The sequence below is a fragment of the Cucurbita pepo genome, chromosome 6 (assembly GCF_057944985.1).
Source record: "Cucurbita pepo subsp. pepo isolate OVF chromosome 6, ASM5794498v1, whole genome shotgun sequence".
Taxonomy (NCBI): Eukaryota; Viridiplantae; Streptophyta; class Magnoliopsida; order Cucurbitales; family Cucurbitaceae; genus Cucurbita; species Cucurbita pepo.
Genome location: NC_141803.1, coordinates 1 through 19,866, shown reverse-complemented (window position 1 = coordinate 19,866; position 19,866 = coordinate 1). Strand labels below are relative to the sequence as shown.

General features: G+C 36.4%; 3 protein-coding genes across 9 annotated transcripts; 2 read left to right on the top strand and 1 right to left on the bottom strand.

The window, feature by feature from the left end:
• Positions 1 to 1,291: 1,291 nt before the first annotated feature.
• On the bottom strand, positions 1,292 to 7,216 carry LOC111784738 (secondary thiamine-phosphate synthase enzyme). Its single transcript, XM_023665344.2, has 7 exons — positions 6,924 to 7,216; positions 6,673 to 6,733; positions 6,495 to 6,589; positions 6,352 to 6,385; positions 5,498 to 5,552; positions 5,379 to 5,421; positions 1,292 to 1,628 (listed from the first exon to the last, which is right to left on the bottom strand). Exons 1-7 carry the CDS (start codon positions 7,119 to 7,121, stop codon positions 1,557 to 1,559), a joined length of 558 nt encoding a protein of 185 aa, XP_023521112.1. The 5' UTR covers positions 7,122 to 7,216; the 3' UTR covers positions 1,292 to 1,556.
• Positions 7,217 to 7,447: 231 nt separating this feature from the next.
• On the top strand, positions 7,448 to 12,010 carry LOC111784737 (Calcineurin-like metallo-phosphoesterase superfamily protein). The gene is made up of 9 exons (XM_023665343.2): positions 7,448 to 7,830; positions 7,989 to 8,216; positions 8,336 to 8,457; positions 9,870 to 9,930; positions 10,052 to 10,192; positions 10,362 to 10,469; positions 11,016 to 11,244; positions 11,327 to 11,578; positions 11,658 to 12,010. The coding sequence occupies exons 1-9, from the start codon at positions 7,606 to 7,608 to the stop codon at positions 11,738 to 11,740; spliced, it is 1,449 nt and encodes a 482-aa protein (XP_023521111.1). The 5' UTR covers positions 7,448 to 7,605; the 3' UTR covers positions 11,741 to 12,010.
• A 337-nt stretch (positions 12,011 to 12,347) lies between these two features.
• Positions 12,348 to 17,691, top strand: LOC111784739 (uncharacterized protein At1g76660). 7 transcript variants are annotated; one of them, XM_087124969.1, is made up of 6 exons: positions 12,348 to 12,669; positions 12,793 to 12,968; positions 13,745 to 13,865; positions 14,062 to 14,201; positions 15,860 to 17,039; positions 17,323 to 17,691. In XM_087124969.1, exons 4-6 carry the CDS (start codon positions 14,070 to 14,072, stop codon positions 17,523 to 17,525), a joined length of 1,515 nt encoding a protein of 504 aa, XP_086981095.1. In that variant the 5' UTR covers positions 12,348 to 12,669; positions 12,793 to 12,968; positions 13,745 to 13,865; positions 14,062 to 14,069; the 3' UTR covers positions 17,526 to 17,691. The 7 variants fall into 7 exon arrangements, with proteins under 7 accessions (XP_086981095.1, XP_023521115.1, XP_023521113.1 ...); XM_023665347.2 differs by lacking the exon at positions 13,745 to 13,865 and having other exon boundaries at positions 15,863 to 17,039; XM_023665345.2 differs by lacking the exon at positions 13,745 to 13,865.
• The last annotated feature ends 2,175 nt before the right edge of the window (positions 17,692 to 19,866 follow it).

The window sequence follows — 19,866 nt, the reverse complement described above, 5'->3', positions numbered from 1 at the left end:
GGATTTCTATTTGGTCTCCAAGTAACCTTTTAGTTTCTAACATTTAGAAAGTCATTCAATATAACCTTTGACTTCACAAAAATGACCTGACATAATTTTATAATTCTATATTAATTTTAGGTTAAGTGGTTTTTTTACATTTTTCTATGTGTTTGCTTATTTACGGTTTCTTCAAAATTATTACTAGTTTCAACTTTTTTTTTTCTCTCTCTATTTCTCTTCTTCAATTTCTAGAGCAAAATAATAATAATAAAAAAAAAATCAACTTAAAAAGTGAAAGAAAAAGAAATAAGAGGGAAGAGACAACCTTACCAAATCAAAATAAGCGAAAGAGGAATCATGTTTGGATGTTCTTTCTCTTTGTTGTTGATACATAACATCTTGTGAGTTCAACGATGAAAAAAAAACAAGCACAATTATTAAAGGTTTAAAACTATGTGTAGTATTAAATGTTGAAGTTCAAAATTTTTAACAAAAACATTATATTATATTTTTGTTATATATAATTGAGTAAGTAGTGTTGAAAGGTTGAAGTTCAAATTTATTAGCAAAAACATTATATTATATTTTTATTTTATATGATTGAGCAAGTATGTTATATATATATATATATATATATATATATATATATATATATTTTTTTTTTTTTTAAATATTGAAAATTATATTGAATTTTGAAAATTTAAAAATCTTTTAACAAAACATTATATTATATTTTTGTTTTTCCTCTCCGCTTCATCTCTAGTACTAGAAAGAAAGACGTACAAAAATTGACCAAGGTTGCCCCTTCTAAAAAAAATTAGTTAGTGTTATTCTTAAAAAAGAATTATGCTCATCAAATATTAACAACTCACCCTGTAAAATTTATCAATGTTAAACTTCATAGGGTGCTAAAGTAATAGAAAAGAAAAACTAATTTTTAAAAAATTGGTTAGTGTTATTCTTTAAAAAGCAATATGATAAAAAGCTGTAGAGCATACTTTTATTATGCAAATAGATTCATATTCATCAAACATTAGCATCTCTACTATGGAAACTAGCAAATGTTGAATTTGGTTCAAAATATTTTCTAGCACGTGATGAAATGATTTGTTGAGGGGCTTCATGGGATTAGGGTATTGAAGTGTTATATTCAAGTCATAAGGTTATAGAACTTTGGGGTATTAGAATGATAATAACCTCCCAAGCCTAGATTGAAAAATAGAAAGCAAAATCAAGTAGTTAAAAATTTAGCAAATGGCACCCCTTTTAAAAATGACAAAAAAAAGGGGGGGGGGGGGGGGGGGGGGGGTTGAATGCTAATGGGTTCATATTCATCATATATCTCTCCCAATAAAGTTGACCAATATACAAGCATAACTAAATGATAAACCATTAACAACCATCTCAAATGAAAAAAAAAAAAAAAAGGAAAAAAAAAGGGGTGATTTCACATGGTCCCCAGACTCCGAGTCTACAGTTCAGTTTTGCCAAGGCAAGGAGACCAGTTTATTATTGACATTGATACAACCAAGGGAAATAGTTGGGCAGGCAGAAGCTCCAACTCTTACCATCACCTAAATTCCATTCAGGGTGACCACAATATTGCGTGCAGTGGGGTGGTCTCGGTGCTCACATAGCCATATTCCCTGAAGCATCCAAAGTCCAATCAAAATTAGCCATTAAATTTTAAACTAAAAGTTTCATCTGTCCTAGCATGTGGCATTCCGTTTATAAATCCATTCGACACACTGAACCAAGGATAGAAACCCTCCCCCAAACCTCAGACCTATTCATCAACCCTCCCCCATCCGATCTCTCAGTTCTACTAAATGCAGAAAAATTTCATACACACAGACTTCAATCCTTAAAAACTTCATGTCATAACTTATCCTGATCCATCAGGCATTACCTTTGTTTCAATATGATAAAAAAGAATTATATTAAAGACCGGAAATATGCAAACACTAATTTAATATTGCTAATTCAACTGGGTGTAATAAAGAAAAGTCAAATCAAGTTAAACAACACTACAGATGTTTTGGTTTAATATAAGCCCTCAGTACATAAGTAAGAGTGGGAGAGGGAGAGAGGGAGTCCATCATATGGCTGGTTTTTGCTGGTAACACATAAGATAAGCCAATAAAGGAATGGATAAGCAGCTAATTACAAAACTATGTAAGAGAGAGAAAGAGAGGAGTCCATCATATTTTTGCTAGAAACAATCAGATGCCTGGTTGTTGCTGGCCTTTTATTTTAAAATAATTTTTATTACTATTTAATTAAAAAAGAAAAAAAGAAAAAAGAAAAAAGAAAAAAAAAGAGATAGTTGCTTACAAGTTAAAAGAAGTGGAAAAGTGAACAAAAGCAGGAAAACTAGGGGGTAAAGGAGAATCCACCTCCTCATGAATACTTTGGAAAGATTCATAATATTCCTCTGGTAGTAATGGAAATGCGGTCAGTTCTTCAACTTCACACAAAATCTAGCTATGCTAGGTAATAATACATACATATAAATCCCTAGAATCAATCCTTAGATACTAGGTAATATTTTCCTTAGTTAAAAATATACATAAATATTCCTTGAATCAAGGTCATTCTTTCAACACTCTCCCTCAATCTGAGGAATAGATATTATCCTTTTGTTAGTATATCGGTTAGTTGTAGTTATGGGGTACATAACTAATGCATACTATCCCCTTCTCCATGTTGGATAGGATTATGTGCAATGTGGATAGCTGATTTGTTGTCGCAGTACAACTTCATCGGATCTTCTCCCTTAAATTGTAAATCATCAAGGATCATCTTCAACCATAAGAGTTCACAAAAACCCTTGTGCAATAGCTCGAAATTCTAATTCGACAGATAATCTAGACACCACATTTTGCTTTTTACTCCTCCATGTTACCAAATTAACTCCAAGAAAAGTACAATACTCCATAGTAAATCTTCGGTTTACAAATGATCCAACATAGTTAGCATCGGTGCAATCTTCCAATGCAATGGAATAGTTCCGTTTGAACAAAATTCCTTTTCCTGAAGTTCCTTTCAAGTAACAGAACACTCTATATGTCGCCTGAAGGTAAGGTTCTTGCAGATCAGGAATGAATTGACTAATTACACTTACGGAGTATGCTATGTCTAATCTAGTGTGAGCTAGATATATGAACCTGCCCACTGACCTCTGGTACATTTCTCTGTTCATTACAGGTTCTTTTTTTGACTCTCCCAATTTCTAATGTGGATCCATCAGTGTTGGCGCTAGTTCACCTATGCTTTTCTTTGTTTCCATCAATAAATCCATCACATATTTCTTCTTGTGATATGAAAATGCATTGAGCTGAGTACGCTACTTCAATGCTAAGAAAGTACTTTAGTGACTATATGTCATCTACATGCACTAGAAATATTGCAACCCTCCTAGATTTTGAGTGCTTGATGGGTTTGAGGTAGTTTGCAGAAGAAACTTGATCATGATGGATGGTCGGCAACGATGAAGGTTTCACCGATTGTATTAGGGTTTCGGTTCTAATCAAATTTTCTAGAATAGAAAAGCTTTAATATCATGTTGCAATATAAACTATCTTGCTCACTTATTTTCAAAGAGATAATGGTTCATTTTATAATACAAAAAAGACAAAAAAAAAAAAAATATATTCCTAGATACCTGGTAAAATAAAATTTAGCTAACCCTAGATATTAGGTAATAATACATATAAATAAATCCCTAGAACCAATCCCTAAATATTACCTCTGTTTAAAGGGATTACAAAAATATCTCTCAATTATATAAATATTTCTCTTGAACATTCAATTCAGTTTTGAAAGAAATAAGAAGGATTTAGCTTTGTCTACGGGATTCGTATAAAATTCTTAAGATGGAGAAGAATACTTCAATATTGCTTGAATGAATGGACAAAATTGCTGAAGAAATAAGCACATAGAAGAAGAGGCATCAAAGTGAGTACCAACATGAAGTGGCAACAAATCCTACATTGATTAGAGAACAAAGAGACTCAAACAAGCTCATTCTCAACGGGAAGTATTGCATTACAGGAGAATATTTGGAGTTGCCAATTCACCCAAGGGAATATTCTGACACTTGAGTGTTCAACATAGAATGATCTTTTTAGTTGAATCATCTTACTGAAGCAGAAACACAAAAAACCACAAGTGTCAATTTAGAAGAAGTATTCAATTGGATTGAGTGGATGGATGGGAGAAAACTGATCCCAGATTGATTTTAAATTTCCACTGTTATCAAAATTTCAGTCATCTTAAGAAGGCTTTACGTGGACATTTCTTGTTCTTAACAGGAAGGTAGCAGCCTCTAAGGAAAAAGCCATTTTGAAGCTTTGGTTGCACTCTTGGTAGACATGTACCACGAAGTACAGGTGGGAAAAAGCCATTTTGAAGATTTTTTCGTTCATTTTCTTACGAAATTTTTATTATCAATGAAAATTTGTCTCCAATTAAAAAGAGGAAAAAGAAATAGAGCTTCAACAGGCAAGAATGAAGGATGAATATTTGAATCATGTTTCAAAGGGCCAAAAAGATTCATGTTTGAAGAGTGGAGATCTAAGAAGATCCAGGTAGTTGGCATTACTTTAATTCAAAGTACAAAAGTGGCAAGGCGATGTTTCATCTGATCAGGGTGGGAAATCATGTAGAGGCTTTATATCCATTTCCAATCATGACTTGAACCAATAAATCTCGTGGATTTCCTTATAACCCTAATCAGGAACAGAACTTCTTTCTAAATGACATGCTAACCTCACGAAAGGCATCTACAATTACAACGTCAGATACTAAGTTAACCTGGTGATTGAACATTAAAGTACTTTTCCCATGCATTTCCAAACTTTTCCTTAAAGGATACAGCATAAAGTGAACCAAAAATGATAAAACAAGTACAAAAAAAAAAAAAAAAAAAAAAAAAAAAAATCTGAAACACGAGCCTTACTTTTCATTTACTGTAAAGGTTATGAATCAACAACCTAACAAACACTAGTAGTCCTATCAATTAAAAAAATTAACTTAAACATATTAATTTGTTCTAACTAAATAAGATAAACAAATATGCACGAACAAAAAGAAAATATATAAAACAAGAAGAAAAAAGAAGAGCAGAAGAAGTAAGAAGAGAAGTTTTAAGTGAGACTTGAAAACCCAAAACTTCGGAAAGGTATGGATTACCCTTGTTCATGAGTATATAAGAATGCTAAGGAATGATTTATTCTCATACCAAAATTACAAATTGTGTACCAAACAAAGGAATAACGAACTCTTTTCCATATTCACTATTAACAAAAATTGTTAGTTTTTTATTTAACGGAAAAACCACAATTAATAATAATAAAAATAATATTAATTAAAAAAAAAGACCTACTAAACTGTACCTGCCAAGTACCCATATTAAACTTTCCATTTGTAATTGGAACCCTACAAAAGAATAACCACAAATGAGAACAGCAGGTCAACTAGGCATTTAATCCAGAAACAATGTCGAATAACCCACGTGAGTGCACAGCCAAACATTGATGATTTAATGTGCGCGGGCATGTCATCCGGGCCTGCATAATGAGCACAAGAACAAAATAATTTTTTTGTCAATGTTCCCCTGATCCATCTTAGTTGAGTATAAACTAGAGAGTAATGTTTTTAGAAAAAAGAGAGGCTTTCCAAACACTCTCTTCCCCCAATCCTATATTTCTTATGAATTTTATATGTGATGCTGAGGCACTTGCATTTCTATTTGAAAATTTAAATCTAAAAGCATGCAACAAAGAGTTTTTGTGGTATATAATATGTTTTGATAGTCGTTTTATTAGTCTAAGATTCATTCAGTAACTTCCAGCAAACAGGTCAAAGAATCCTTTTTTTTTTTTTTTTTGTTGAAAAAAATCTTTATGCTTCCTATTCTTATCCAAACCAGTATACATATAAGTTCGTCAGTTACCCCTTCAATCATTTTTAGACGGCATAGAAGTATAGAACTTTGAAGGCTCAGGAGTGAGTTATGCTTTTACTAAGATAACCCGTCAAATTAAAATGAGATTACTTCGCATAAACTCTGTTTCAGCCTACTTCCTCTTTATATATTCTTAACATTGGTTGGTCAATTTTACATTTTTCCGACTTTTTTCATAAACTACCGCACATCTATCATAGTCCCTCCTCCCTCATAGCCAGTCAGCAGATTCATTAGCATCCTACACATTACAAGAGTTCAAATTGTGTTACAATGTTATGACGGAGACAAAATCCCGGGCCCTTTTTATAGTACAGTTTCTTTTTCAGTATATGAAATCAGTTAACTAAAAAAGAGGAAAATTCTTCTTAGTAGAATAAAGTAGAAGGAATTTTGATGACCTTCAAGTGTATGCTTCCAAGGAGCAGATGTACCCTGCAAACAAACCCCCAAATGAAAGAGTGGGAGAGAGAAACAAAGGGTCAAATGGGAAAGCTTTCGATAAATGAGAGTTGCAAATGATAGAGGCGGATAGCAAACTAACTTCAGGCACTATATTGTTGAGGAAGGTTTCAGTATCACTCCGAACATCCGAATCATAGTTTTCATTGATGGTAAGAGAGGCACTCGTATGCTGCACTGAGACATCAGCAAATGATTCCACAAAGAAATCCAACTACACATTAATCTCCAAAATAGATAAACTAGATTAGAAGATTTACAGAAGATGTGAGCAAGGCCACATTTGAATTCTGACAAGTCCTTCCCAATTTCCTTCATTATCTGATATAGAAATCAAACTCAGTAGCAGCAATATGAGGAAAAAATTGCATACTAAGGTATAAATGAATAATTTTTCGTCTATTGTTCGGAAAAGTGAAACTGAATTATGTAGAGGACAGGCACCATTTAAACCCCCAGGAGACCAATACAAGATTCTAGATAAGGTGGGAGAAGATAACCAATTAATCACCTTCGGGGTGATGAGATGACAGCCCCGCCTATGAGGAGGCAGCGTAACAGTCTTCTGAGCCCACTTCGGACCAGCGGCCGCCATCAAGCTTGGATTGCCGGCGCCTGCGGTGGCGGACGGATTACCAGTACTGGAATTGTTGCTCCACAGCAACTTCACGCGGAGTGGTTGCGCAGCCAAGAGAACAGCGCCTTGCATTATTTTGCAACCTAAAGCCCACAGAACCTACGCTCACCGACCGCTCATCCGCAAAGCCCAACCGCCTATGATACGTGGAAAGGACATCCCTACAGGCTGCAATCAGTAATTACATTGAAAAAACAAGCTTAAAATTTTGTTATCTTTTTGCTTAATTTTAATAAAATAAAATTTACTCAAAAATAAATTTAATAATTACACAACTAACTATGATTAACTTTATCAAAATTTATAAATTTCAGTAAAAAAAGCTACGGTTTATGATTTTTTGAGCCATAAAAATATTTTTCAATGATAATTGGAGTGAAATGTTATTTGAGAGATTAAAATTGCAATCTTTAGTAAAGTTTAAGCTCCGTCCCAATCTTTGTTGGGCTACGTCCTAGAACCTTCTTTGATCGTGAGATTTTTTAATTAAGGCAGAGCATTCTTCCTGATTAACCGGTGATTTTTCTATGCTTCTCTATTTGATTTTTATAGGCGAATGCAATATATATTAGTTCAACGTTCTCTGCCGGGGCAAAAAGAAACAGACATGGGCAATGAGAGAAAATGGAGACGGTGGAGGCTTTTCATTTTAACGGGAGTGGCGGTCGCTGGTTTTCTGTTTTCTAGCAGCAGTGCTTCACAACTGGATCAACAGAAGGAGCCTCAGCCTGTGGTATCCAGGATTGCTTTTGGATCATGCGCTAACCAGGATACTCCTCAGGTTTGTTTGTCGTCGACGTCGTCATTGCTGTTTTTTTTAATTAACTCTATCTACTGATCTAATCTGATTCTAACAATTTTGTATTGCGACGTCAAAGATGTGAAAAGACAATGTTGTTATTATAGGAGTAACACTGTACATCGAGTTGTTTTTTGCAGCCAATCTGGAACTCCATAGTCAACTTCGATCCGCAAGTTTTCATTTGGCTTGGTGATAACATCTATGGTGACATTAGGCGTCCTTTCAAACTACTTGGTCGAGAAAGGACGGTGGGGCCATGGAAAAATGTTCCACGATTCGTTCCTTCATCTAAGCAGGAAATGATGCTCAAATACGAGAGGGGCAAGACAATTCCAGGTTATTCTAGGCTTAGACAGAGGACCAAGGTGCCTGATCCGTGAATTCATTAAAAAGTCTCGTACATTATTTGATTTTAACATGATTAAATTTTTTACGGTTAAATGAGGGTGCCTTTGTTTTTTAGTTAGTCTTTGTGCTGTTTTAGGTAATCGGTACCTGGGATGACCATGATTATGGATTAAATGATGCCGGAAAGGAATTTACTGAGAAGGCCACAAATCAGAAGCTTCTCCTTGATTTTTTAGATGAACCCCTTGATAGTCCAAGGTGGGAGTTCCTTTTCTGCTTCTACATATTATTTATCTGTCCTAAGGGTTGCTTTTCTTCGGTTTGTCTTATTATCTGCTCTCCACATTAGTCTCTTACTTCCATTAACTGATATTAGAAAGTTGGCGTTGATATTTAAAAATTTTGTTATCTTTATGCATACCATTACTCTGTATGGAAGTATCCTGTACTACTTCCACTAACGTTGGGTGATTGGATATGCAAGAATGAACCAGAACACTTTTGGTTCTTTTTTCCTTATACATTTTCTTTTTTTCTATCTAAAATCATTTAGGAAATTCTATAGAAGTCTTAGATTGTTTTTTGTTGAACTTTACTTGTGAGTCCATTTGCCTCGCTGAGTCTCCTATTATCATTTTCACCAACTTTTGGCGTTGGGCAGGTTTAAGTTTCTTAAATATTTAGTGTTTATCCAGGTGTGATTCAGAAAGCAATACCTATTTGGTAGATCATTTCAATCCCTATTGCTTGTGGAAGAGCTAAATTTCTGTTAAAGAGAGACTTCCATTCTCTTGCGTACAATCTAGGAACTTACAAACCAAGAACTCGAAATGCTTCCAAGAGCTCTTACCTTGTGAATATCCTTACTTGAACATAACCCTTCTCTCCCAAGAACTTGTATCTATCTTATTAATTCCCTCGGTTACTGCATCCTCAACAAGTGTTTCATAGGTTGACTTTCGACCTTTGCTACCCGAAGTATCTCAAGTATGCCATGGGCATGCTGCTGAAATTCACGTTGTGCAAATATGCGTATATTGTAGTTTTTCTCCTATCAATGGGCATGTTAGGAAAGGACATGCGTTAAAGACGGTGTCGTTTGTGTTTATTTTAGACATTGTTCAAAGACTTGAAGGGTATGTTGCAATGATACTGCAAAACAAAGCAAATCGCAATCTATGTCATACAGGAATATGATGCATCTAAACTCATATTAGAAGGGAACCTTGTTTCTCACATTCCATGAACTGCAATCGGAGGGTTTACTTTTCTTTTAAGTTCATTTTTTAAATGCTAGAAAAGAGATTTTCTGACCCTTATGGTAGTTTTTGTCCATCTGAGGACGTTATTTGTGAGTTTGCTCTAAGCAACATTACCTATGACACTTCAAATTGATAGTTTATTAGAAAAATAAACATCCTAATACTGCAGTGGTTAGCTTAAAATTCTCGCCATCCTTTTGTCATTTTTAACATAAAAATTATGAAAGGAATGGTATACCCAAGTATATTAGATTGAAAAAAGACTTGTACTTTATTTCTGGGTAAGGCCTACACCTTAGTGTTCATTGCGATAATTTAAATTTTAGAGCACTGTAATCCTTGGATTGTTAATTTACTTCTTTGTAGATTTTTTTCTGTTAAATTATTAACCATACTTTGCCTTTCTAGGCGCAAGCAGCAGGGTGTGTATGCATCATACATGTTCGGCCCTATAGGTAAACAAATTAAGGTACAAATTGTAGCTCTTTCGATGATTCTTATCTTCATAATTTGGCTTTAATGATGATGTATTTTGATCGTATTATGTGATTAGCCTTCAGATACCATGTTTATGACTTGGAGTTTTGTAGGTTATTCTATTAGATACTAGATATCACCGTGATCCGATGTTTAGTGATGGAACTATTTTGGGTGCTGCTCAATGGACGTGGCTGGAGAGAGAGCTTAAGGGTCCGGAGTCAGCAGTTACAATAATTGGGTCATCCATTCAGGTGGCTCAAGCATACTTTGTCTACTAGCATATGCAACTTTTTCAGTGGATCTGTTCTTACACTTGCTCACCGATAAATCTTATCATGAAACCTCTTCTCTTCCTTGCGTATCTTAGCAGTTGTCAGCTTTATTTTTATGATATCGTGTCATAGTTATTCTACAATTCAGGTTATATCAAATCTTTCAGCAACCACCAGGCCGTTGTTCTATTTGGAGTCTTGGGGACGTTTCCCGAAGGAGAGAGAGCTCCTCTTCAAGTTGATTGCAGATAGCAAGGTAAAAATCTTTAGTGCATTTTTTATTCAAGTAGCCCCTGCTCTTTAAATTAACGAACTGCACACCAAAAGGAAAAAACACAGTGAGAAATCTCCAATATTTATAATTTAGAAAAAAAAAAAAAAAAACTTTTTGTCCATGTAATTGATGAAGTACCAATTTAATCTCCATGTTTTCAATTTAATAGAAGTTTAAGTTTCAAAGTTTAAATTTGGTAAAAATTTAGTCACTGAATTTAGTTCCTGTAGGTTAGATTTCTAACAATTTAGTCTTGTCAATTTTTTTTTTATTAAGTAATGATTTAGTCCAAGTAATTTATAAACACATTTAGTCTTGGATGGATTTATCTATTTTCATACATAAGAAACACCATAATATCTTAACTAATATATATATATATTTTACTGGCACTAAATTATTACAAATTTTAAATTACGAGGGCTAAATGATTAAGGTAGTATTTTTAGACCTAATTTATATATTATATGTACTAAAGTTCCAGTATGCATTATATTTTTCTTTCTTCCCGTGTTTCTATGGATTAAGAGAAATGGAGTTTTCTTTATAAGCGGAGATGTTCATTTTGGAGAAATTTCTCGCTTTGATTGCGGCGTTGAGTATCCGCTATATGATATAACCTCAAGTGGTCTTACCCAAGCTGTTGAAAGGGTACTTCCGCGACCATTACAATTTGTAGTGAGGTTTCTTGCGTGGGTGACGCCATCTACAATGAGAGTTATGGAAAGCAACTGCAGATACAAGTCCTGCACGTTCGGTATGCACATGTCGTCGCTTATTTCTTAGATTTTAGATGTTCTTCACTGTGTCATCTCCCTTTCGTGTATGGTTCCTCCTAGGGCAACCAAATTTTGGAGTCGTTGAAATTGATTGGGATGCAACTCCAGTAAGCCTTAAAATGGAAGTGCGGGATGCGAATGGGGTTGCTGTAGTAGGTGTCAACATCTCTTTGAGTTCATTGCGTCCAGGAAACAGTGAGTATTTATCCAATAGTAATACGGGAAAGTACCACAGGCATTGTCTTCTGGAAGTTAGTTTGGGATGGATAGTCCGACATCGGCTGGCAATTTTGTTTTATAGTACCTTGACTTGTAAGTTCCGAAATATGCAATTATGTTCTGAAATTCTTTGCTAATAAATTTCTAACCCAGAACTGATGGTTTGTTTCAGTACTTCTTCTTGGTTCGCTGGGAACTGCTTATGTGGCCACATTGGCATGCAGGAGCTGCATCCGCAAATGCAAGCGTGACTAACCGGGCCTTTCCCCTTTCGTTCTTCTGGCTGTTGCTGGCGACTTTTACCGATTAGAGATTATTAGAAAAAGACATTAAGATAAATTCACTGTAGACAGTTTCTTTTAGATCTTTATATTGAATTACAGCTTCATCCTTTTTAAATATCGTAGTGTTTTTTAGAATATTTGAGGTGTATAATGTACAATTCTCCTTACCCTTTTACCCCCAGCGTGCATGTATAGAATTTAATATTTGTTATAAATTAGTAAAAAACATAACATTTTCAAACTTCGCACATTTGAACAGTTCTGTAATATACTTTGATTTACGTACTGAAAACTTTGATACCCACATATTTACATTTCGTCCTTTATTTATCTTTTCCAATTATGTATTATCCAACAATGTTTATAAATACTATGTTACATGTAAAAGGTCCCGACTCCCAATGCATAATATCTTCATGTTTCATGTTTGAACGTCTAAAATGATGGTCATTATCCTCATTTCAAGTAAAACGAACCGGTTCGGTTCGGGTTTACAGAGATCACAATGAACCTTCAAGGATTCGGTTCGGTTTAACTGAACCGAACCGACTCAAATGGTATGTTTTGCGTTTGGTTTTAGGGTTTCTCCACTTCGGGAACTTCGACTGTCAGCCAGGTCATCTCTCTCTCTCTCTCCCCGTCTTTCGCATTTGCCGACCCTATCACACTCCGCCACCCTCGCTCAGCCACCGTCGCCGTTGACTACTTACGCCATCGCTTCCTATTGTGAATTCAAATATATTGGATAGTCTTTTTCTTTTTTCTTTTTCTTTATCAGTTACTGTTTTCAGCGTCGAGAAAGCAAATCTGTATGCTGTCAGCTTTTGCTCTGTGAATGGAGAAATGCTACGGTTGATATGGGCCTGATTCGCATTAGTCCTTGTATGGATGAAGCTGGCGGTAATGGATCTCCTCCATCTTCTCTTTATGTTAAAGTTAAAACGACAGAAGCATGTAGCCTTTCTTTTTAATCTCTATCATTTTACCAACTAAGACGATTCCTTATAAACTTATACTTGTCAGGAGGAGGAGGAGGTGGAGGAGGTGGAGGAGGAGGAGGAGGAAGAGGAGGTGGAGGAGGAGGGCCACGAGTCTCGTAGGAAGAGGCAGCTTAGGACACGAAAAGATAAGTAGAGACTTTGTCGGGCTACTGGTTACGAATGGGGTCCGAGCAGAATAGATTCCCTCAGCAGGAACGGGTATGAGTCCCCTCCCTCACTGATCGTTCTGCTAACATCTAGTTTATTGCACGGGAATATGGTGGATTTTGCACATTGTTTCTTATAGCATTAGATCTAGGGTGCTCCAAACACCTTTTTACTTGCTTAGGCTTTGTATTTACTTTGAAGGCAATGTCACTCTTTTTTCTGCCTGTCCTCCCCTAAATCTAGTGTTGCGTTCTCTGCCAACCCCTTATTTCCTAACAAATCTATTCAATCCATCCTTCTTCTACTGAATTATTTTGCAGATGCGGATCCCATTTACTTGATAGTTTTTAGATTGCTTTTTGTTAGTTTTACCGATCTGACATGATGGATGTCACCTTCTCTTCCTGATCTGGCTTATGATCATTCCACATATGCTTATCATTTCTTAACTTAAGTTTCAATTCTGGATCCCTTCTTTTAATGATAGTTTTGACTTACTCTTTCACTTATGTGCCAGCTGAAGGTTTATTTATTTTTTATTTTTTTAATAGTTTCTGTGGCTTGGGGTTTGTGGCTCTCCATGTAGATATATACAACACACGTACTATCATAGGTTGTAACAGGTTGATTGAATAGCGTTCTTCGTTGTACTGTCTACTAAACAGTTTGCATTTGTGGCTGATAAATATATTTTGACACCCATCCTTGTTGCTAAATGATTTAGTGGACTATTTCAGGAAGTAAAAAGGTAAGGTTCGGCGATGAGGGTTGATTTTGAGAAAGGCCTCCATAAGATTCAATTGGCAGTCGTTTTTGGTTGTTTTCAGGAGGCGTAGCTTTAGGGAGAGATGGATAAAGTGGAAGCAGTTGCTTTGCTAAAACTAATTTCTTACATTTATAGATGGTTGGCAGAAGGGGTAGTTTTAAAGCTTCTAGAGGCTTGAGACAGTGAGATTTGCTCTCTCTTGTTCTGTTAGTTTTGATATTCTTTTGCAGAATCTTAGAGTTGGATTCTGGATCCTTTGCAGTGTGCACTTGGATAAGAGTCTGGCAAACCATTTCAATTTGCTTATGATGTCCTTGTCTTCTGCACTAAACTTAATGAGTTGGAGACTCCATTAACAAAGATAAAACTGTATTTCAGGTGTTACTATGGAGTACCAGGAAAGTACAGGATTTGGGATGCCTCCTGCGGTTAATACTTTGATGTTGGACTTATGGACTCCAATAATTGAGAAATCCAGCATGAACTGGATATGTGGAAAGTTCCTTTCCTTTCAGAAGGTTGGCTGTTTATCTGTTCCTCAACAAGCTATCTTGTCCAGTATCCCAACCCACCCCTTTCGCTTTTCAAGTTTCCCAACCAAAGTGAGATCCTCAATTTATCAAGTGGGATATAGTTTTGTTGCGTTATGTAAGGGATTGTTAGGCTTCTGGATAATTTCGAGAACGACCCTTGCTTCCTAGTGGGTTTGACATTTTTGCCTTCAGAGAATTTGCTTGTGGTATGCTGTGATTACCGAGTATTTATGTTGATGAAAGCCTTCTTTTGAATGTTTGGTTGGAAATTGTTTAGAGAATCTTTGAAGAAAAGCTAGATATTTGACAGTATTTGGAAGGGAATCAAAACTTTAGGCTGCTCTATAATATCTGTTATTGTCTTGTTCATTCTTTCTAATTAGTTCAGCAGTTCTTGTACACGTGCTTTTCATTTTTCAATAATAAAAAAACTTTTTCTTATTTTCAAGTGAAAAACAAGTCGAGAAACAGAAAAGATAAGAAACATGTATCTCGAAAAAAAAGAAAAATTCTAGGATAATTAAAAAACTATTAGAGAAATGAAAGACTTATTGAGAACCAAATATAAGAAACCATCTGAAATGAAGAAGCATGATAAGTAAATAAACGGATACCAAATCCATTCGAAGAATGAGCAGATGAGGAAAAAGTGGCCACAACTGACTCTTCAACAGTAAAGCTAGATCTATAGACAGGCTTTTGGACCATGTTCTTTTGGTTGGGTTATTATGGTGATTTTTTTTTTTTTTTTTTGCTTCTTTCAAATCTGTACTCTTTTTCTTTTGTGCCAACTGAGGTTATGTAGCTTCCTTATCACGGGGGTTGGCTTTCTTACCCTATTTTCAATTTCCTATCTTCTATGAAATGCATTGTGTTTCTTATTGGGTAGAAAACAAAAAAACAAAACAAAAAGAACAAAGAACAAGTTGCAGCATCAGATTTCAAGATGAAGAAGCATATTTAAGATGAGAGAGAATTTCATAAGAGATGCTGTCATTTTGAGAAACACAGAAGATCACGTTAATTACTTTCCTAACTTTTCATAATACATTAGTTCTGGACACTGTTTCTGATAACCGAATTACTATGTGCTTTCTTTGTTTCTCATATTTTCACTGTTTTATTAATTAAGACCTACACCAAAGTTCACAGAAATTTCTTACAAGTTTTCTGACCTCTAATTTCAACAGTTCCGAGTTGTAATTTTAAACATAGTGAATGTATAGAGTATTTTTATTTTGGAAGATGAAGAAGTTAAAAGCTGTGGTATTCTGCACATTAAAAAGTTTTGTTGAACACTTGTTTAGGTTTTTCTTATTCTTATCTTTTTATTTTAATGATGTTTGATTAAACACTTATAATTATTGCGGTTGATATTTGATTTACTGATCCCCACTTTCAGGGGCTTCTACTGAAGCGCTTAAATAGTCTACTTCCATTAAGAATATGCTCAGATCTGGAAGGCCTTTAACTCATGCTAAAACTGATATTGGACATTTTTAATGGATAAATTTGAAATAGTCATCTCTGCTGGCATGAACTTGTACAAAAGTTGTGAAAGGGGATGGTCCTAAATCTTTTGGTTTTCATTGACTGTTCTTTAATGAGTTGTTATGGTTACCTTCTAATACCTTCCTCTTTAGCAGGGAAAGAAATGGGGTGGATGCTGGGGTGCATTATCTTGTTTTCACTCGCAGAAAGGAGAAAAGCGCATTGTACCTGCATCTCGTTTACCTGAGGGAAATGTTGTGACAACCCAGCCAAATAGACCTCCAGCAGCCGGAATGGCCATCCAGGCTACAGTGATAGATCCATCGCTACTAGCCCCACCTTCTTCTCCAGCATCCTTTACAAATTCTGCACTCCCTTCAACAGCCCAATCACCGAGCTGTTTCTTGTCGATGTCTGCCAATTCACCTGGAGGTCCTTCATCGACAATGTTTGCTACAGGGCCATATGCACACGAAACACAGCTGGTTTCGCCTCCTGTTTTCTCAGCCTTCACCACTGAACCGTCAACTGCTCCACTCACTCCCCCTCCAGAACTAGCTCACCTGACCACACCTTCTTCCCCCGATGTGCCGTTTGCTGAGTTCCTATCCTCATCAGTGGATCTTAAAGGAACAGGAAAGGAAAATTACATTGCTTCAAATGATCTTCAAACTGCATATTCTCTCTACCCTGGAAGTCCTTCCAGTAGCCTCGTGTCACCAATTTCAAGGACCTCCGGTGATTGCTTATCATCATTTCCTGAGAGGGACTTCCTACCGCAGTGGAATCCTTCAGTTTCTCCCCAAGATGGAAAATATCCTAGAACTGGTTCCGGTCGGCTATTTGGACATGAGAAAGCTGGTACATCTTTGGTATCTCAGGATTCTAATTTCTTCTGCCCTGCTACATTTGCACAATTCTATCTGGACAATCCACCATTCCCTCATACTGGTGGTAGGTTAAGTGTATCAAAGGATTCAGATGTTTACTCGCCTGGTGGGAATGTACTCCAAAATCGGCACAATAAGTCTCCAAAACAAGATGTGGAGGAACTAGAAGCATACCGAGCATCGTTTGGTTTCAGTGCAGATGAAATTATAACTACTACACAATATGTGGAGATATCTGGAGTAATGGAGGATTCCTTTACTATGAAGCCTTTCACTTCAACTAGTCTGTCAGCAGAAGAAAGTTTTGAACCTCCATTGTTGGCTGAAAATCTAAATTCCGCACATACAACCTTACAGAGTCAGAGGAGAATTAAATCACCACCTGATGTTGTCCAAAAGGATACCTGCACTGAAGTGCTGGCATTATGCAGTGTTTATGAAGGTGAGCTGCTGTTCCCTGTTACTATGTGCATACACTTGTTCCATAAAATGAGAAGTCGAAAGAAAGTAAACACGTAAATGTGGTTTGGTAAACGTGTTCAAAATGTCAAATATTAGAATTTTACTATATTTTTTTTTTTTCACTGCGAGTGAGGGGAATAGAAATGTGGAAGTATAATGAATATTAACTCTAGTTTTTCTTCCCCTGCGAGCTATATTAATTTAAACTGTTACCCACAATTCTGATACCGTAAATAGTTACAATTGTCACCTGTTTGATGCAGATAATAAATTGCAAAGACAACCTGGTAACATGTCTGGATCAAGTACCTTAAACCAAGTTGGATCAGATGTATTTTCAAGGATAGGGCCATCAAAAAATAGTCGGAAGTATAATCTTGGTTTGTCCTGCTCTGATGCGGAAGTTGACTACAGAAGAGGAAGGAGCCTAAGAGAGGCCAAGGGAGATTTTTTATGGCATGACTAAGAGAGCCATCTCTGTTAGTTTACAGAATGTTTATCTTGTCTCACTGGATGGTTTAACGATATAGTTTGTGTTCCTTATCGTGCCAATTTATGGAATGGATCGAATTTCTGTATTTGGTTGATGAAGTTTACTTGTTTTCAATGAAGCATGATACAATCTGCTTGCATGTTCTGTACAACCGTCGTCAGTGGGTGGTTGTTAAAAGTTAGGTCAATTATCGAGGTCAACAATCAGGCTTCTTTAGAGTCGAAGATTGCTAAAATATCATGTTAGAAGTTAGGGTTGCACAAAAAGCAGGTGGCTGTTGTTGTAAACAAACCATATAAATTCACTACACGAAAAACCTCTTCAAAAAAGAGCTTCAAATCAAGTGATGCCAAATGACAAAATACTGCTTTGAATCTCTTATTAATACTCGATTTGATCGACTCTCAAAAGTTTCCTGTAGTTCAAGCTGCATACAGAGATTCAGATTCATTTACAGTAAATTAGCACTGACCTCTAGAGTTCATTAGCATGGCGACAGTATTCAATCTAAAATTCAAATTACAAAAAAACATAGACCGAAACTAAAAAACATAAGAGTGATGATGAATTCAAATATTATACTTCTTTTGTTTGACGGTGATTTGCGAGCAACGGAGATTGCAGATTAAGAAGCCTAGCGGCTTCTGCCACTAAAGCTTCTTCTTCCTCCAGTGAAGAACAGTATTCTTCGACAGATCAAAATAACGAATCGGAAGCGACAACACAAACGAAGAAACGAGAAAAAAATTACGAGCGTTCGTTCTCTTAGTTGAAGCGCGATTAGGGTTTAGGGTTTAGGGATTAAAGTTTCGGGATTTAGGGTTTGGGGTTTCGGGAAAGGTTTTGAGGTTTTAGGGTTTTAGGGTTTCAGGGATTACAGACTGGTGGTACATTGGGGAGACTGCTAAATATAGGGTTTAGGGTTTAGGGTTTAGGGATTAAAGTTTCGGGATTTAGGGTTTGGGGTTTCGGGAAAGGTTTTGGGGTTTTAGGGTTTTAGGGTTTCAGGGATTACAGACTGGTGGTACATTGGGGAGACTGCTGAATATAGGGTTTAGGGTTTAGGGTTTAGGGTTTAGGGTTTAGGGTTTAGGGTTTAGGGTTTAGGGTTTAGGGTTTAGGGTTTAGGGTTTAGGGTTTAGGGTTTAGGGTTTAGGGTTTAGGGTTTAGGGTTTAGGGTTTAGGGTTTAGGGTTTAGGGTTTAGGATTTAGGGTTTAGGGTTTAGGGTTTAGGGTTTAGGGTTTAGGGTTTAGGGTTTAGGGTTTAGGGTTTAGGGTTTAGGGTTTAGGGTTTAGGGTTTAGGGTTTAGGGTTTAGGGTTTAGGGTTTAGGGTTTAGGGTTTAGGGTTTAGGGTTTAGGGTTTAGGGTTTAGGGTTTAGGGTTTAGGGTTTAGGGTTTAGGGTTTAGGGTTTAGGGTTTAGGGTTTAGGGTTTAGGGTTTAGGGTTTAGGGTTTAGGGTTTAGGGTTTAGGGTTTAGGGTTTAGGGTTTAGGGTTTAGGGTTTAGGGTTTAGGGTTTAGGGTTTAGGGTTTAGGGTTTAGGGTTTAGGGTTTAGGGTTTAGGGTTTAGGGTTTAGGGTTTAGGGTTTAGGGTTTAGGGTTTAGGGTTTAGGGTTTAGGGTTTAGGGTTTAGGGTTTAGGGTTTAGGGTTTAGGGTTTAGGGTTTAGGGTTTAGGGTTTAGGGTTTAGGGTTTAGGGTTTAGGGTTTAGGGTTTAGGGTTTAGGGTTTAGGGTTTAGGGTTTAGGGTTTAGGGTTTAGGGTTTAGGGTTTAGGGTTTAGGGTTTAGGGTTTAGGGTTTAGGGTTTAGGGTTTAGGGTTTAGGGTTTAGGGTTTAGGGTTTTAGGGTTTAGGGTTTAGGGTTTAGGGTTTAGGGTTTAGGGGTTTAGGGTTTAGGGTTTAGGGTTTAGGGTTTAGGGTTTAGGGTTTAGGGTTTAGGGTTTAGGGTTTAGGGTTTAGGGTTTAGGGTTTAGGGTTTAGGGTTTAGGGTTTAGGGTTTAGGGTTTAGGGTTTAGGGTTTAGGGGTTTAGGGTTTAGGGTTTAGGGTTTAGGGTTTAGGGTTTAGGGTTTAGGGTTTAGGGTTTAGGGTTTAGGGTTTAGGGTTTAGGGTTTAGGGTTTAGGGTTTAGGGTTTAGGGTTTAGGGTTTAGGGTTTAGGGTTTAGGGTTTAGGGTTTAGGGTTTAGGGTTTAGGGTTTAGGGTTTAGGGTTTAGGGTTTAGGGTTTAGGGTTTAGGGTTTAGGGTTTAGGGTTTAGGGTTTAGGGTTTAGGGTTTAGGGTTTAGGGTTTAGGGTTTAGGGTTTAGGGTTTAGGGTTTAG

Coding starts and splice junctions, on each gene's coding strand:
- LOC111784738 (XM_023665344.2), bottom strand. CDS start 7,121: ATGCAAGGCGCTGTTCTCTTGGCTGCGCAACCACTCCGCGTGAAGTTG. Junction 5,553..6,351: donor TTGGAAGCATACACTTGAAG/GTCATCAAAATT, acceptor CTCATTATGCAG/GCCCGGATGACATGCCCGCG. Junction 1,629..5,378: donor TTAATATGGGTACTTGGCAG/GTACAGTTTAGT, acceptor TGGATGCTTCAG/GGAATATGGCTATGTGAGCA.
- LOC111784737 (XM_023665343.2), top strand. CDS start 7,606: ATGCAATATATATTAGTTCAACGTTCTCTGCCGGGGCAAAAAGAAACA. Junction 7,831..7,988: donor CTAACCAGGATACTCCTCAG/GTTTGTTTGTCG, acceptor TGTTTTTTGCAG/CCAATCTGGAACTCCATAGT. Junction 11,579..11,657: donor GTTTTATAGTACCTTGACTT/GTAAGTTCCGAA, acceptor GGTTTGTTTCAG/TACTTCTTCTTGGTTCGCTG.
- LOC111784739 (XM_023665345.2), top strand. CDS start 14,070: ATGGAGTACCAGGAAAGTACAGGATTTGGGATGCCTCCTGCGGTTAAT. Junction 14,202..15,859: donor AGTTCCTTTCCTTTCAGAAG/GTTGGCTGTTTA, acceptor CTTCCTCTTTAG/CAGGGAAAGAAATGGGGTGG. Junction 17,040..17,322: donor ATTATGCAGTGTTTATGAAG/GTGAGCTGCTGT, acceptor TGTTTGATGCAG/ATAATAAATTGCAAAGACAA.